The sequence below is a fragment of the Anguilla rostrata genome, chromosome 8 (genome assembly GCF_018555375.3).
Source record: "Anguilla rostrata isolate EN2019 chromosome 8, ASM1855537v3, whole genome shotgun sequence".
Classification (NCBI taxonomy): Eukaryota; Metazoa; Chordata; class Actinopteri; order Anguilliformes; family Anguillidae; genus Anguilla; species Anguilla rostrata.
The window spans coordinates 56,024,156-56,042,385 of NC_057940.1; the positions used below are offsets into that span (position 1 = coordinate 56,024,156).

General features: G+C 41.2%; 3 protein-coding genes and 1 long non-coding RNA gene across 5 annotated transcripts in view; 3 read left to right on the forward strand and 1 right to left on the reverse strand.

Moving 5' to 3' along the window:
• The first annotated feature begins 4,416 nt into the window (after positions 1-4,416).
• On the forward strand, positions 4,417-7,362 carry LOC135262209 (homeobox protein Hox-A7-like). The gene is made up of 2 exons (XM_064349143.1): positions 4,417-5,072; positions 5,949-7,362. The coding sequence occupies exons 1-2, from the start codon at positions 4,634-4,636 to the stop codon at positions 6,269-6,271; spliced, it is 762 nt and encodes a 253-aa protein (XP_064205213.1). The 5' UTR covers positions 4,417-4,633; the 3' UTR covers positions 6,272-7,362.
• Positions 5,668-15,963, reverse strand: LOC135262210 (uncharacterized). Its single transcript, XR_010332137.1, has 2 exons — positions 15,498-15,963; positions 5,668-6,188 (listed from the first exon to the last, which is right to left on the reverse strand). It is a non-coding gene; the product is annotated as an uncharacterized LOC135262210 (long non-coding RNA).
• hoxa3a (homeobox A3a) overlaps positions 7,510-18,230 on the forward strand; it is a 35,796-nt gene continuing 25,075 nt past the window's right edge. The window contains exons 1-2 of one of the 2 annotated variants that reach the window (XM_064349134.1): positions 7,510-8,341; positions 15,842-15,943. The gene's annotated coding sequence lies outside the window, so the exon portion shown is untranslated. The remainder of the gene's footprint in view (positions 8,342-15,841; positions 15,944-18,230) is intronic. The other variant, XM_064349136.1, reaches the window with a different exon arrangement.
• Positions 11,210-15,181, forward strand: hoxa5a (homeobox A5a). The gene is made up of 2 exons (XM_064349142.1): positions 11,210-13,600; positions 14,170-15,181. Exons 1-2 carry the CDS (start codon positions 13,039-13,041, stop codon positions 14,418-14,420), a joined length of 813 nt encoding a protein of 270 aa, XP_064205212.1. The 5' UTR covers positions 11,210-13,038; the 3' UTR covers positions 14,421-15,181.

Here is an 18,230-nt window from a genome sequence, read left to right on the forward strand (position 1 = left end):
TTATGTTAAAAAAGCGAACGTTAAAATGACGGTTTTTCTTGGATGAGATTGCATTGCTGTTTCACTAAGACTTCCTCTTTTCATTTATTCGCCAGTTACTAGAAGACGTATTTTAGCGGTCACGTAGACTAATCCGCAATAGCAAACCAAACACTTTACAAAGTCTATTTTACCATAACTTCATTTTGATGTTAAACGCTTTGTTAGTTATAATAGAGGAGTGGTGCAAACACTAGTTATTTTTAAGATCGAGATACTACCTTGTTTTATAAACAGTGAGAAATTTGTGAGTCTCTCTCTCTCTCTCACACACACACACACACACACACACACACACACACACACACACACACACACACACACAGGGGTTTTATATTAGTTATTCAAATTCAATTAGTATTCGAAAATCCTGCGGGATTTTTGCTGGAAGGGAATCGGCCTGTTTGGTTTCTGCACAGACAGGTTGCGATGCGGCTCACAGATGCCGTTGGCAGAGGAGGCCCTTGGCTGTATACAGCCATAAAAGACAATTACCGCCATAACCGTTTATGGGGTGCAAAGAGCTGAAAGGCGCGAGGACGCAACACAAGAGAGACGTTGAAAGCCTGACAGCTGAAGCCGGAAATAAAATGGCACAGCTACATATTTCTATAAATATCGGCAACCAGCCGCCAATCTAAGCAGCAGTGGCCGACCATCGCCACCACACACAGAGAGCCAGCACACATATATGCGAGCATATGTACCACCCGGTGTCCTTCAGAAACTGCACATATTATCGATCTAGGCATTTGGACGCCTGCGCACATTGGTAGTCGAAGTTGGCCTGTACGCCAGTTTTTTTTTTCCCAGCGAGGTTGTTGTTGTGACGCGCAATGCCACAGATGGACTAAGCTTCAAAGGGCCTTCCGGAGACAGTGCAATAAAACGCGAGGTCTACAGCTCTGTCTGGAATTCCACTTTTAATTAGTTTATGGCCGTCCAGACACAATTAGGCGGTTTCCAGAACCGAGCCCCCCGTTTGTTTCTCTACCAGGGCTTGTTCTTGCGCACAAAGGGGACGGCTGAAAGCGTTTCCTTTATTGGAGTCTTCTCCGGCGCTCACTGCCTCGCGGCCGTCGCGAGCTGCCTTTGTTGTACCTGTAAAATTAGCCTCGAGAACAGTTCCCTTATAGCGATGCCATTTTAAAATATAAACATAATGTGATTAGGGGGGAAATGGTTAGATTTCCTTGCCCTGGTTACGGGTATTTATACCAGATCTGGGAAAAATATATGATGTAATTCTCTTGCCCTTCCGACGCTTGATAAATGCGATAGCCTAAATATAATTTCGAGATAATTGAGAATGATGCACTAAACATGTTACTTATACACAAATTCACAATCTAACAAACACTTATGTGCAGAAATGTCTTTTAAAGTACAAAAATTTAATAATCTAGTTTCTCCAGATGAGGTGTTTATTTGATTTTACGACATATCTCATTATATACTGTATTCTGGTTTGATCCGTTTATCTTGGGCGCTCTACACATCTGTCTGCTCATCTCCAGTTAAATGAATTCCGTGTGTGTGTGTGTGTGTGTGTGTCTGTGGGTGTGTGCGTATGTGTATTTTAATCTGCTTATCTTACTATATTTTGCAGTTCTTTTTAAAAAATCATAAAACTATTTATTTGTTTGTGCGATTTTAATTTTTATGTTAACGTGTGCCATTTTAATTAGGATTTAATATTTTTTTTAGCATCAATCATAGTTCTGTTAGATAAATATATTCGACAGAACGTACCAGACCCCGTTATACGCTCTCGGGCGCAACAGTCTTAACATCTAGTGTAATAGACAGACCGAAAGACAGGCAATTTCATGTATTTCCCGAGAAAATTCCAGTTTTGCAAGAACAGCATCCACGTCAGCACGGCTTTTATTTCGCCTTGCTGGTGCAGGCACTCGCCAGTAGATGGCAGTCCTGCTCCACCAGCAGGAAAACATAGGTTTCGTTAGTAGTGCAATTTTGCTAACAAAAACAACGGTACTATATCTGTGAACAAACATTTGGGCCGCAAGTTCCCGCTGTTATTTCCAATTAAAATCTTATCTGGGCCTGCATTACACATTTCAGAACGTTTTTCACCGTTGATTTCTGATCTGTACATCGGGTACAAAGTATAGAAATGATTAAACCGGGTATTGTTTTTCCAGTAACATGGTTATTTAAAGAATAAAATGTCTTCTCATCCGGCAACGAGCTCCAACAGCTTTCTCGTACAAACTCGTTTCCATTAATTTATTTACTTGCTGTTAGTACAGTTTGCGATCATGGAGGCCTACTTCCACTAAAAAGTATTATCGTAATTTAAATGAAAGTCTGATTGTTGAAACTGTGAACACTATCGGGGTATAATGCTTTCGATTCCAGTATTATGGTTGTAGGCCTAATAAATTATACTGTTACTAGACCTACTTCTTAAAAATACCAGAATAACAAAATAATAGATCAGTATTTAGAAGCAATAATCTAGCCTTTGTCCGCTTACTGGCGCCTCGTTGTCAAATGTGTCTTTAGTGTAGCAAATAAGTAAAAATGCCAAAATAAGTCAGGCTTTTCGCAGACATATCGTCACATAATCTTTAAAATAAATTATTTGTCGAGACATTTATGAAGAGTTAATAAAGCTGCAAGGTAATAAAAAAATAATGTAAAACAAAACAATAAACGCATTGACTTCTCTTCACGAATTAAGTCTAAAAACGACATTCTTGTTTTGCATGCGCATACAGATATGCTTAGTACATCCAGCAGTGTCATCCGTGTGTGTGTGTGTGTGTGTGTGTGTTTGTGTTTCAAAACAAGTATGACATTATTAAAAATGTAGTTTTCGAACAAGTCAGTTTTCTAACAAAAACGGCTACCACAAGATTAAATTAGCGGTTGATATTTCGTCCGAACATAGGCCTATTCATAAATACTGCAGGAATATAAAGAATGTTCTTGGTTCCAGTATTATGGTTGTAGGCCTAATAAAATATTATTGCTACTAAACCTGCTTCGTAAAAATACCAGAATTTTTTTTTTTTTAAATGGTGAAGTAATAATCTGGAATTTGCCCACTAACTGACGCCTCATTGTCACGTCTGTCTTTATTATATTTGCAAAAATAAGCACGGAAGCCATGCCGTCATAATAATCTTTAAAATAAATTATTTTTCAAATAGAACGTATAAAGCGACAATGAAGCTATAAACTAATGAAAGTGTAAACTAAATAATAAAACCATTAACGTTTTACGAATTTGGTCTAAAACGATGTGCTTGTTGTGCATGCGCCTACAGATATGCTTAAAACTGCTACACATCCAACATTTTCATCCGTGTGTGTGTGTGTGTGTGTTTCTGTCTGTCCGTCGATATATGTGTTTTTGTGTGCTCCCAAAAAAAACAGGACGTAATTAATCAAACATTTTATTTACAAACTAGTCAGTTTTCTAATAAGGACGGCCACGCAAAGATCAAATCCATGTATGACGTAGAGACCGAACATATTTGAGAATGACGACTTTTTATGAATGACGTTCAGAGATATGCAGAGATATGATGTGCATTGCATCAATAAATTAAACGTCTTATTAAAACTGAATATAAAGGCTATTGTTCCATTCAGTATAGTCTATATAATCGAATTGCGGCCTATATGTATTCTCTCTCTCTGTCACACACACACACACGTGTGTGTGTGCGTGTGTGTGTGTGTGTGTGTGTGTGACTGAGAGAGAGAATACATATACGCTACAATTCGATTTTCGGAAATGAAATCATTTCGCCTAAGATTCTCCAATTGACTGTGTTAATTTAAACTTTATGTTAAACGTTGATGGGAGTAGCTATAATCTTGGCAATAATGATTCCCTCTTTCAGTTTCAGTTTTATGGCGAAGACCGATCAACAAACACCCCCGCCTGAGTCTTTTCTCATGTGGTCTCGCGGGATGTGCCGCCATGTCACGCTTTATATTCCGATACATTACACAAAGAATCATCTCAGTAAATATTTATTTAGAAATATGTTTAGGGAATTTATGAGGGCAGTGTAAAACTGAGCGAGTCAGGACGCTCGTGGATTTCACACTATACTGCGTTTTTTTTTTTTTTTACAGACGGGGATATTGGGGCAGGGCAAATGGATGTACATCCACGTTAAAAATATCTAAATATATATAAAACACCAAACATATCTGAATCTTAAACTCAGCATAATCAAAATTCAACCAATTAGAATATTCTATTTTTTACCTAGTCAGCTAGAAACGAAAGTGCGTGTGTGTACGTACGTGCGTGCATGTGTGTGTTTCCTCAGCCAATTGACTCGATGAAATCCAGCATATGTGGGGGCCGACTCTGATGAACATTTCACTATTAATTTCACTTACCTTTATTTTGTTAGATGTGTGTGTGTGTTAATACGTAGTGTGTGTGTGCGTGTGTGTGTGTGCATGCTTGTGCGTGCGCTCTGCTCTTCCCTGCTGTAATGATAGGTCTATCAGTGATTGGCTCCATTGGGTCACGGGGCGTAATCACGTGAGAAAATTCTCCTTGTTCTTGGGAAAATGGGGTATGGCGTAAATCTGGGGTGTAATGCTGTCATTCATCACGCGCCTCGTAAAAACGACACTGAAGACTCTGGGCCAACAAATCACTGGGAAAAAAATTATGAGTTCTTCTTATTATGTGAATGGACTTTTTAGCAAGTGTACGACGGGCAGTTCTGCTTTTCAGAGCGCCGCAGACAGGGCGCCGTGCCCGGAGAGAGCCGCGTACAGACCGGGACCAGCCGCCTTTCACCCGTCTCTACCCGGACTTTACAGCGTCAGTAATGCAGCCTACCAGAGTCATCCTGTTTTCAGCCCCGGGTACAGAGCAGGGGCGGATGCCTACGACCTGCCCTGCGGCTCTTTCGACCAGAACCTCCTCTGCAGTGACCTGCCCAGGGGCGTTTCCGGGGCGGTGGGAGCCGGCGACCTCGGCTCGCCCACGGACGAACATCTCCGGCTATATCCGTGGATGCGCTCTTCAGGTATGCTCCGGACTGCGCGAGGGTGTGACTGCTGCTCGCGCTGCCGACGCAGCAGGCTAAATGCTTCCGTCACTGGCTCTACGCTGCGAACCCATGGCGAATCATAAAACTTTTACTGTGGGAGTAATGAGTTCCACGGCCATAAATTAATTAGACTTCCGCTGCTTTTAAGTTAGCCGCAGTGTTTTTGCGCGCTTCTGACAACCCTGTGTCCTGCACAACTATGCAGAAACGGCCAGTTTGTTGCCTATAATGTAATAGCAAGGAGCATACTACTCCTCTGTACGATTTAAGCTGATTAAAATCGCCTGTATGTAATAATAATAATAATAACCAAATGAATTTGACATGACATTCGTTAAAATCCGCGTCGTGTAAGCAAACATTGGTTTAAAAAAAAATTTCTCCGTGCTTGCCATATGTAGCCTGTAGTATGAGTTCATTATGTACGTCGAAAATATTTTCTCGTCTAAATATTTTCTCGTGTGTACATTGTAAATGGACGGCGAATATTTTTAAACTGAGCACCCCTCCACCCCCCAACCACCGCCAAAAATATGTTCAGGGCTAATAAAAAAAGTTATAGACCGTTGCAGTCAGTGGAAAACATGTTTATTGCCATTTCTCTCAAACAGGAGCGTGATTAGCCTACTGAGTTTAGCTGTCAATGCGTAGGCTACCTCGTTGGTTTGTAAGCTACACTTTTGGAAATATTGACAGGCTACTTTGTCGTTTCGTTCGGCTCTGTGACTTCGTGTTTCGAAATGCACCGTGGCGGAGGGAGAGGGTATCTCCTTGTTTCCCTAATTCCGTGGATGTCGTTCACCCTGGACAATTTGGGCGCCATGTTTTTTTTTTTTTTTTTAACTTGTGCAGATCCGGAGAGGAAGCGAGGTCGCCAGACGTACTCGCGGTACCAGACGCTCGAGCTGGAGAAGGAGTTCCACTTCAACCGGTACCTGACCCGCAGGAGGCGCATCGAGATAGCGCACGCGCTGTGCCTGACGGAGCGCCAGATCAAGATCTGGTTTCAGAACCGGAGGATGAAGTGGAAGAAAGACCACAAGGCCGACGGTCCCGGTCCCGGTTCCGGTCCCGATTCCGCCGTCGCCGCCTCTGCGGATGAGAAGGAGAAGGAGAAGGACACAGAGTTAGACGCTCAGGCAGACGACATCGTGGATGCGCCTACGGTCAAATAAGCTATGCCCATTCATGTAAAATGAGTCATTTGGGTACTGGATCTTACTTAAAATATGGATCAGTTTAATTACAATTGTAATTACAATTTAAGTTCTGGTGAAGGAGTATTTGCCCGCAATCTTGTTAGCCTGAACTTTTGAAGCTCATTGGAAACTCCCTTCAGTGTAGCACCGTCATTGGGGCATCATTACGCTACCTATTTATATTTTTATTTATATTTTTTTAAATACAGTAGTTAAAAACATTTAAAAACCGCCATATAAATTGTGTTACCCAACATTCCTGGAACGAAAATAAAAGAAGAAAAACACAAACTACCTATCGGAGGATTCGCTGTCAGCCCTAATTCATTTTATCCAGAACTATTTCTTCGAATCTCGGAATTAAGGCTGTGCGACGTCTCTTGTCGCGTGCACAAAACACTGGGATTAGGGTTTTTAGTGAAAATTGAAACACATTCGTGATAGAGCGAAACGAATAAAAACATAAATAAAAACAAAAACTGCCAAACCCTACCTTGAATTATTTGCTGACAGTTGAGGCCAAACAAACTGACTCTTAGTGGCTCTCTGTTTTTTGTAAAGTGTCTTAATCGTGAAAATGGTCAGCATGTAAATTATAGCAAATATTTTTAATAAAAAAAGTCGCAAGTCGCTGTGTTCTGGCGTATACGCATGCTTAATTACATCCAAATGTGTGATGTGCAAGAATCGGCCTACCTCACATATTTTTTTGTGAAAATTATGTTTAAAAAATAACCTTCAAGTAAGATGTAGGCAAACGTTGGTGTGTTTTACAATGTGCACTGTAAGCTTGTTGTGTTTGTTATGACGTTTCTCGGTATTTATTGTATATGTTTCAGAAGTGTGTGCTTCGCGCGTATGTATGTTTATTTGTAACGGGCAAAGATGTTTGATTTAAATGTGATATTATGAGCATTATAGGTGTGCGTTCAGTTTCCTTCGTATTAGGGGCTTATGTCTGATTGTGTCTGTAAAAATAGCCTAGTTCAATCAATCCGACAATTTATATGGTATTATACGATATTTTGTAGTACAAGTGAACGAATAAACACATCCGAGCCATTATATTTAAAGCTTTTTTATTTGATTTGCTTGTTTTATATTAGAGCAAAAACAGCATCAAAAGCGTCAGTTGGCTAAATTCTAATATTGAAATTAATAATTAACCCAATCCCTATTACTGCAAAAGTAACTGCTAACTAATACTTTTAAAGACTAATTTCTTTGCTAATGTTTATTCATATAAACACCACAGACCTACTCAGAAAAAATGCACAAATGTCACACAATAGAAAATCTGAACAATTCATTATCACGAATCAGTCGGAAAAAAACAAATTCTGAATAACATGAAATTACACATTGCTAACAGAAGCCGCGACTAAACCCCCAGGTGAAGCGCTGTCACGCGAGAACCTATTGGCACCGAGGTGGGAACGCTGACCGCGTGCTGCTCAGATTAAATGCGTTCATTATCGCTGATGTCCGAGACACAGGCTTCGGTCGGTATAATGTATCTCTTCAGCTCATTTAGCACTCTGCGTTCGTCCTTCAGGTAAAATGGCGCCTGGCCCTGACCTGCCCCCTCGCGCTCACAGCCATAAATCCGCTGTGCTGTATGAAAATTTACAACTTTGCAATACAACTTTACGAGGCGTTTCGCCTCTCCATTGGTCGCGACTGGTCATGTGGATTGTAGCCGTGAACATGAACTTTTTACATATAATTTCCCTTTAGAGAATAGAGCCGCATTCTGCTCTCCGTTCTTCCGTTGCCTCGGATCTCCCGGCGTCACTCTTTGTTTTACAGCGAGGTACAATGTGGACGGATTGTTTCGAAACGCAAAGCAAACAAGATCTCTCGAGCTGGAGCAAAAGACACCCACCGCGGACCGCGTGGCACTGTGAATGGATTCTAAACATCGGCAGGATTCGGAGAAGACAAGGTGGATTCATCCGGGGATGCATTTCGTACCCCCCAGAAGCGGACCCTCCCCGCGCGCACCTGTCAGTCGCACCGCGCGCCACCCCAGCTCCCTTCGTAAAGGTAAGACTGTGGATAACTTATACTAATTGCGTTATGTTTCTAAGTTAATTAGGAGCCATGAATTACAAGTATGATTGGAGTGGTTGACAATTATTATACGCAACTTTCAGCCACAGAAACGTGTCTACAGTATTTAATGTGTACACTGGCAAAACTGTTTTGTTGATAATTTATCTGTGTCAAAGACTCGATTGCTTTTTGTGGTTTACATGCATACCAATTCTGAAGGCTGGTCAGTTTCAGGTTTTAGTTCAATATTATTTTAATATGCTTATAATGTTAAATGATTTACGTAATTACAATTGCAAATACACAGACACACACACACAGATGCAGTCGCACGCACACACACACACACACACACACACATGCAGAGAGAGAGAGAAGCAGCTTTCAATTTCAATATATCAATGTACTCAGCTGCAGATATTGTGTGCTGCTGTTGGTTTGTGTTATTTAAAAATTGTATGATGTGATGAGCGCCATTTTCTGTTCTGCCAGAGTGAGAATGTGTTGTCATGAAGGAAAAAGTCGCTTCCGGCGCCCGCTTAGTTTGTCGTTCAATGTCGCCACCTTGTGGCGCTGAAAAGTAATGCGCAGTAATGAGTCGGCATCTGCAAAATAACAACCTATAGTCTGTTCTTCTGGTTTTAAATCGCCATGCAGTGAACTCACATACTGTGGCGCTTCGCATCTCGGCTAAATCTTACTTATTTGAGAAGGTCTTTGTTTGTATTAGCCTGATATTCCATTACCACACATCACATTGATAAAGGACTCAATGAAATGCAGTAATGTAATCGAATTCTCCCAGTTCAAAGTCTTGTTTTTTTGTCCTTTCTGTTACAATATCAGAGAATGCTGTTGTCTGTCTCTCTCTTATTGTTTTTGGTTTGCGAGGATGTTCAACGGCAATATCCATAAAAAATAATTCTGGCTACTTTATGGTTAATTAACGCAGGATTTATGTTAATAAAATATGTGCAACATAATAAGTGTTTAAAATCGCAAAAATAATAATTATAATAATAAAATAATAAATATTAAAAACATCCATAATAGTTATATTGCTTAAAATAATAATGGTAATTATCATTCATATCACATATCATGTGTTTAATGTTCTGTCTGTCGTTGATAATAGTTTTAAATTGGATGTCTATCGATGGTGTTATGTGTTATGCTGGATTGTACGTCACATGGAACTATCTTCAGTTCCTCACCAAGAGGAGCCGTTTTTTTTTCAGTCGAATTAGGAAATCAAAACAGATGAATCATGTTTGAAATAAAGAATAATAACAAATAATAATCTTCTTAAATATCTTCTCATAATTATCTTGTAGTCCAATAATAATAAGAATAATAACATTATTATTATTATTATTATTATTGTTATTTTCAATAGCAGTAATAATACTAAATAATCTGAATGATTGAATAATAGCGACCGATTCTTTTAAATCTGAGGTTTTCGGGCTTCGCGGTTCCGTTATTTCCGAGGGGGTCTTTACTCGCCTCGAATAAAACTGAACTACTGAGCACGTGAGGAAATTAGTTTTAAAAATTAACGGTCAAGCACGAGGGATCAGGCGGTATAGACGCCTCTCCGCATCTACCCTTATGCGATTACGCAGATATCCGGTATTAATCCAACTCCAACAGAGCACATCTGAGTCGAACAGGGATTTACCACGAAGCATTTTCTGTTTATGATTTGTTTTTTACAAGGCTTCCGTAAAATGAAGCTAAGCACCGCATGAAAAATGACTATTATAATAAGAATTAATAATGATAAAATTAAACATAATTTTCATATCAGCCTCTAGCCTGCCAAGGGCTCTTCGCGTTGTGTGGCATTTTATTAGGCTGTCTGTGTAAGATAATTATGTTCTATTGCTTTTGAAAAGCATATTCAGCAGCTGTTTGCATTTGGGATCCATTACCGCTTTCTCCTCTAACCCCCTTCCACACACACACAGACTCTCTCTCTCTCTCTCTCTCTCTCTCACACACACACACACACACACACACACACTCTCTCTCTCCCTCTCTATCTCTCACGACACACACACACACACACACACACACACACACACACACACACACAATGCTGAATCGCATGTGCATATAGAATGGAAGTGTTTATACTGGCGCCAGAGGCACGTGGGGTAAGACGACGCTTACTTTACTGTTTTTGGCCCTGGGCCAAAATAGACTCAAATATCTCGCGACCACATACTGTCACAGCCAGACAAATACTGGACAAATCACTGTTTTCCGTTCATGGAAGAAATTTCACGTCTTTCCTATTCCCTACTCGCGACCGGGTAGCGACCCTCTCTAACCGGAAAGACACCGTTTGACACATCCAGGCACAGATTTGTATGTCATTTCCATTTGTCTGGCGGAGTGTACAATCCACCGACATAATTTTCCGCATTCAGCACTCTAACGCCTGAAGGTACCCCGCGCTGCTCGTTTTCCGCCCTGTGGAAGCCCGGGCGCCCGAAAAGGCCGCGCGGCCGAGAGCCATTCCGCTTCACAGGGCAGCGCCAACTCGAGTGCTAACCAAACAAGTACCCAACAACTCCCAACGGAAATAACCGCCTCCTACGTGTCAGTCAATGAAGATTTCCATTTCGTATCCTTAAAGCTACGACAATAACAATTTGAGGATTCAAGCGCTGCTACAGCAACAGTCACAACAAATAGACGTCCTACCACTACTACCACTAGTAATAATAATAATATTAATAATAATAATAATAATAATTATTATTATTATTATACAATTTTTGTAATAATAATAAAATAATAATGAGAAGAAGAAGAAAAAGAACAGGAGGACGAAGAAGAAGGAAAATGAAAACCATGCATATGTAAATAAAGGTACATTTTATGACGGAATAATAATATACAGCCTAACACGTATTTGCTGCCGTTATATCGTACCCCAAAGTTATTCCAAGTTCATTGTTCTGAGGTGACGGGAAACGTAGCCGACAAACTGACTCCAGACTCCAAACGGAAAGCTTCTGCGAGACGTTTATATAAACATTTGAATACCTTACCGTTGCTACATACCAATGCTGCTACCGTTTAACGGATTCTTAAACTCAAAGTTTCTGGGACGGCGCGTGAAAGGGAAAGCAGGAGAAGCGAATTTTGGGTATAATTCTCGGAAGACAAAATCAGGATAATTTTGGGTGTAAGTGATGTTGTTCCTGACAGTTGAACAAAGCTGCTCGGCATCGCTTCCCCCACCGAGCCTGCGAAGAATCTGCTGTACAGAGCGAAGGCTATATTGTCTGCCTTGACCCCAGTCCTTAAGTAAAACAATTTATTAAAACACATTATCTACAATAATTATTGCAATTTATAAATCTTTTTTTAAAAACCGAGTGCATTAAGATTTAGTGTGTTCATGAAAAATGTCAAGATTCGAGTTCTTTAACGCCAGATTTTAGCTAGTACAATGAAATGCTTGCTCCCCACTCACTCCCACAGTATAACTATAAATAAAAATGTGTATTCACAAATACAAAATACATCTTTATTGATTAACCTAATTTAAACCTGATATGTTGCCACCTTTATATATTTTCCTGAATTTATTTTGTTATCAGTTAAGTTCCTGCGAACCACGTCAAATGTATATATTAAATCTCATACTGGTATTTATGTCCGTTTATTGTCTAGATTAATTTGAACGCCGAATCAGTTGTAAACGATTAATGAACTCCGGCTGCACATTACCTGTACACACTCGGGGTGCTTTCCCCGTGTCAGTTAAAACGTGCAGCACTTTTCGAAATATTGTTTAAATATACAACACTATACTCAGATATGCTATATTGAGGTCGCATAATACGAGTATCTACAACCGAACCACCTGCTGCTTAATATTTCAGCTTTTTAGTCCTAATATATTTCATTAAGACCTGTCCCCTGCGTTGTTATTGATGCAATTAAATTTCAACCATTTTAATGAGCTAATCAAAAACTGTAAAATTCCTGCAGTAATTATGCTTGCCCAAATAATGCCTGACATATTTACGTTAAAGAAGTAGCTAAATAACTAGGTTTTCACAAGTTTTTTTACTTGAAATGAAAACAGTTCGGTCATATCAGCTACACATAAACCTTTAATTTTGAGAAGAACCATCGATTAATTCCAGTCGTTCTTATTTAGATTTGGACAATTGTTGTTTGAGCTCGAGTCCTTGTCGTGCGCTTCTTGCGGTACCTGCGGAGCGATGCATTTTTACCGCGATGTGTCTATTAACCTCTGTTCGACCCCGACGTCTCCCCGACTGAAACTACTCCCGCAGTTCCACTCCGTCTCCAGTGTGTGGCGCACTTCGACAACTAAGCAGGCACCGGGGCCAGGGGCGCCCTTCCATAGCACGCGCCGCCAGCACGAGCATCCTCCCAGCCTCCCCTGTTTGTGCACGAGTTTACCTCTGGAGGTCATCAAGCAGGATTTACGACTGGACAACAAAAGCACGTGATTCCAAGTCGTACCCCATATTTGGGTGCCTACGTAGGAGGGAATCAAGTACATGTCCCAGTCATTTCCATAATTCATCATAAATTGTGCAGGGGTGCTATAGACGCACAAAACCATCAAGAGCCACAAATCAAGCACACATATTATTTTCTCTAAGTAATCACAACCGCGTAATTATTATCAACAAATGAGCTCTTATTTTGTAAACTCATTCTGCGGTCGCTATCCAAATGGCGCGGACTACCAGTTACATAACTATGGAGATCACAGTTCGACGACCGAGCAGTACCGGGATACCTCCGGAATGCATTCCAGTAGGTACGGCTATGGCTTCAACGGGATGGATCTCAGTGTCGGTCGGTCTGCCTCCGAGCACTTCGGTGTCACTGAGCGAGCGCCCGGCTACACGCCCAGCTCAACGGCTGCCTCCGCCGAATCCAGCAGGTTCAACCAGCCGGCTGCGGCGACTCACTCGCCTCAACCTGACCCGTTACCTTGCGCCTCTGTCGCCAGCTCTCCGGTCAGCGAAACTGTCCGCGCTGTTAAAAATTCAGTATCCAGCCCCGCCACCTCCTCCTCCTCTAGTTCAAACAACGGCGGCGCGCGGCTGAGCAGGGAAGTTGTCCCCGCCTCGCAGGTCTCTGGAACGGACAAGCCGGCGGGCAGCGCGCGGACAACTTCACAGGACCTCACTGAGGCTATCCAACCCCAGATATATCCGTGGATGAGAAAGCTTCACATAAGTCACGGTAAACCCTGTTTCATGCGCGTTATTTGCCATTGATATTATATCTGGGTGCGTCTGTCTGTTCTTCTGTCCATCTTTCCGTGGGTGGGTTTATATGTGTGCGCTGCAGTGAAACTGGGTGACTGTTGAAACAGTCGAATTTAGCACGTTGACCAGGGGCGTGCACGCGCGATATTCGTGTATAGTCGAGAAATCGAATGTTTGTTTATCTTACTGTATTTTTTATGCATTTATGCTGCGTTTCTGTTTGCAATGTAGAACTTCCAATTTTAGGCAAGTGGGGGCTAAATCTGACAAATATTGTTCCAGTTTTCAGAGACGAAAAGGTGCCGCCATAACATTGCACGTTATTTTTTCAAATATATTATATTATTCTTCAATTATATTCTTTTACTCTTAAGGAATGACTGTCAAAATTTATTTGGTCACATATTTAAATTACGCCAGTATTTATTAACAATGTCTACATACAGAAATTGCATATTAAAATTGTTTCGAAATTCTGTACTCTGTGTGTGTGTGTGCGTGCGTCGTAGTATATTATTGTAAGCGTGAAATTTTGTGTACCAGACAGTATGGCCGGACCGGAGGGCAAACGAGCCAGGACAGCCTACACGCGCTACCAGACCCTGGAGCTGGAGAAGGAGTTTCACTTCAATAGATACCTGACCCGCAGGCGGAGAATCGAAATAGCGCACACCTTGTGTCTGTCGGAGAGACAGATCAAAATCTGGTTTCAGAATCGGAGGATGAAGTGGAAGAAAGACAATAAGCTCAAAAGCATGAGCATGGCCGCAGCGGGAGGCGGGTACCGTCCCTAAATTTTTGTGCACTTCAAACAAAAAAAAGGTACTGGAAGCGTGAGAGGATTTTTTTTCTCCCCCATCCAGTGCGCGAGACTTTCCACGAGCTCTGCCGGAGCAGAGCCTACAGGCACTCGTGCCATTTCCTCTTTTTGATCGCGTGGTAATAATGCTTGTGTGAGTAGACCAGCTTTCTGTAAAATTGTCGGGGCTTAATGTAAAACAAATTGAGGTATATGTTAACTTATTTACTGTTCTGAAGAAAAGACGTCGCCTGAAGTTGAAACCGTAAAAAACCGTCTGAAAAGTTATGTGCTGCATTCTGATTGAAAAGTGAAGAAATTGCTTAATAAATAAAAATAAAAAAACAGTCTGTTGCTCATTTGTATGTATGTACGTATGTATGTATTCGCTTAATGTAGGATGCTATTAAACATGAAACATATAATATTGTTTAATTGCTCTAAGCTGAAAAACCCCAGTTTCTATTCCTCTATGACCAGAAATACTACCTACCTTGTACTGTAATTGTTGTGAGTTGTGAATACGTGACCGACCAGGGCTCCGGCCCAGTCTATTTTAGCTGTGCCTTCGTATCTTTATTTGCACGAATTTCTGTAAGCTCTTGTTCACAACAGTCTGAGCTTGGCTTGTTTGTGAAACTTTATCCTGAAGTCTTCTTGCCTGAATGTTCGGCCTCGTTGTGATCCGCTTTTGTAAATGTTTTTAAGAATGACTGGAAATAAAAAAAATGATAATAAACTTTGTACTGGAACGTTTTCATACGCCACAGTTTCTGTTCTGTGTATCAGAAAAATGAACAGTTTCGAAATGTGTATATGTGTGTGTGTGTGTGTGTGTGTGTGTGTGTGTGTGTGTGTGAGAGAGAGAGAGAGAGAGAGAGAGCGTGTCTAGCTGATGAGCGACCTTTTTGTGAACTCCGTTGTATTTTTCATTAATAATTGTAACTTCTGTAACTCCCAGCGTTATTTCGCATTTGCCCCCTTGTAGAATCTCCCTTTTTAAACCAGAGTCACACAATCTTAAGTTCTGCAGAAAATCAACAGGCAGAAATATTGAGGTTACTGTACTCACCCTCGTGCGCTGGGCTTAAACCGTGCTGACCAATTACTGGCTGGAGAGGCAGTGCGCCGCAGCTCGAGCTGGGCTTTCTCAGGGAATCTATTTAAGTTTAGAGCTGTAAACTTTATTAGCCCAGTTCCGGCTGCATGACATTTGGGTGCCAAATGAATGGGGGTTTGTCTATGAATTAGATCGTAAAATCATCCACAGCCGCGACAGATAGGCTCACTGGCCATAAATGGTCACGTGGTGCCATTAAAGTAAGTTTTATGGTTTTGGGGGAGTTGACATCCAACAGTATGTTTCACATAACATATAATCACACTGACGCGCGGCTTCATTTGACTCTCTTGCAGGCCGTTAGTGTTCCCTGACTGTTAAAGCCGCTCTTCTTTCAGACTAGCCAGCTATGGAGCCAGCGCGAGCCAGGAACGTGAACAAACGGCTCCCTCCTAAAGGTAAGTTTCCCTTTTCTTTATTCCGCTGTCTTGCAGCGTGCGCCACTGTTCGCGTGCGCCACAGCAGCCCTCCCTCCCCCCTCCCGCCTACAGACCCCGGCTCGTGAAAGAGGCTTTCTATCCGTTCCTGATTACTTAATTTACTAATCAGCCGATTGCAGCGCTTGGGATATTAGCCCGGGCAGATGTTTAGTGTATTTCCAGCTTGGAGGGCATTTTAATTGCTTCCTTTTCGGCACGTTGCCCCCACCCTCCCTCACTATGTGGCTGACGATCTTGTTTCTCTCACAGCTAATCCCTGCGTTTCAGAAATTACAGAAATGATCTTTCACAGGAGCAGAATTGGTCCTGAGCATTTTGTGTGTGTGTCTCGCTTCTTTGAACCATAGCAACCTTCTGGGTGCTTCAGAGTTTTTAAAAGAGTCAAACTTCTGTTTTGTTTTACCCAGTCACGCAGTGGTTAAATGTTAAGGGTGGATATGTTTTTCGTGATTTATGTAAATTTACTTCCAGAATTGTTTCACTTGTTTAAATTGTTTAACTTGTTACCCTCCAGAGTTCAGAATTCTGCGCATCGGGTCATTAAGACTCAAGCTCTAACAAAGGGAACTCTGTCTCGGTCTTGTGAAGTTGTTGAGTCTTTATATATAATAATAATAATAATAATAATAATAATAATAATAATAATAATAAAGACTCAACAACTTCACAAGACCGATGTTATTATTATTAATATTATTACTATTATTATTGTTGTTGTTGTTGTTGTTTTTGGTGGTATTGTTATGCTGTTGTATTGCGACAAAGGTGCCTTTCTGCCAGTATAGGTGTACATCCTTGCTAAATGTTATAAATGTAAGGGGTCTCTGTGTTCCGAATTAGCCTGAACTGAGGAATGGACGGTTTGGAGAACTGTTTGGTCCCTTTTCAAAAGGGAACGGAAAATCTTACTTAGTCCAAGTTTGGAGATCTGGGAGACGAAGCCCATCGGGCAGACAGACTTCTTTCAGATTCATTCTTTGTTGTCTGGATGTCCAACTTTACACGTCTCTCTAAAAGCATAGTACGCGTTTTTACTGAATATGGTATCTGCGTATTTTGACTGAACGAAAATTCACAGGTGTCTGGCATTCCGAGCGAATTTTCGGGTGACACGAGATTGGTGTCAATGTTGGTTTTTAGTTCAGGTTGATGTGACTTTATTCAGAGTTATTTTTAAATTCTTGCCTGCGCATGAACATCTCACAGAGTTTTGCGCATCTTCGTTGTGCTAAAAGCCTGTCTGAAAATGCACGCGCACGAACATGCGCTTATACTAAAAATAGGGTCTTATTTGACAAAATAAATCACATAAACAGATTCTGCGTACTGCTATTCTGTCCTTTCTCGTCATTTCTGTTTCCCAGTTTTGTAAATGGTAAAAAAAGAAAAAACGACCCATTGTCTTTCTGTTGGCTCGCCATTGTGGTCCTGGAAAGATTGGTGTACTTTAATTTCACTTATTTTCCGAATGTTCTAACTTCATGTATATACTTTTATTTATTTATATACATTTATTTACCTCGTCTTAACAATTTGGACCAAAAGAGGTGCAATTGTTCCATGTGTGATGGGCACGTGTCCAAAGAACCCCTGAATTCAGAATACGTGGCACAGCGGAGAAATGTAGATCTGCTCAGCTGTGCCAAGCAAACATTACCCCATTTTATAGCGACTTCACTCAAGTGTCTATATACTTTACATTTACGCAGAACAGCAAGTATGTCGTGTCTTCAGCAAAGCATGGTTGGTCAACCATTATTTAACCGAACGTTCGTTCGGCTCTCCTCGCTAATTAACAAGCAAACATCTGCGTGGGCCATAAAATGAAAGAGATGAAAATACAGAACCAGGAAGCGTTCATTCACGACCACACTCGTCATAATCCCGCTTGAACCTGTTTGCAGGACCCCCTGACTAACGACGTGCCCGTATGTCTTTTGGTTTGTGGCCGTTAAGTAAGACGAAAAGTGCTTTCGAGTCTCACGCACGGGCATAATTTCAGGGTGCAATTAAATTCGGTCAGAATCCTTGTAGAACTGGTCAGATTTGAGATTTAAAAAATCTTTTATTGGGACATTGTTCAAACACACAAATTATTGTAGTTCAAATGAAAAGAATAGACAAGCAACAAGAAATAAACTAACCCAATCAACCACCAAAGGCAGAGAAGAGAGAATAGAGAGAGAGAGAGAGAGAGAGAGAGAGAGAGAGAGAGAGAGAGAGATCTGCGCGCGGTTCACCGGGA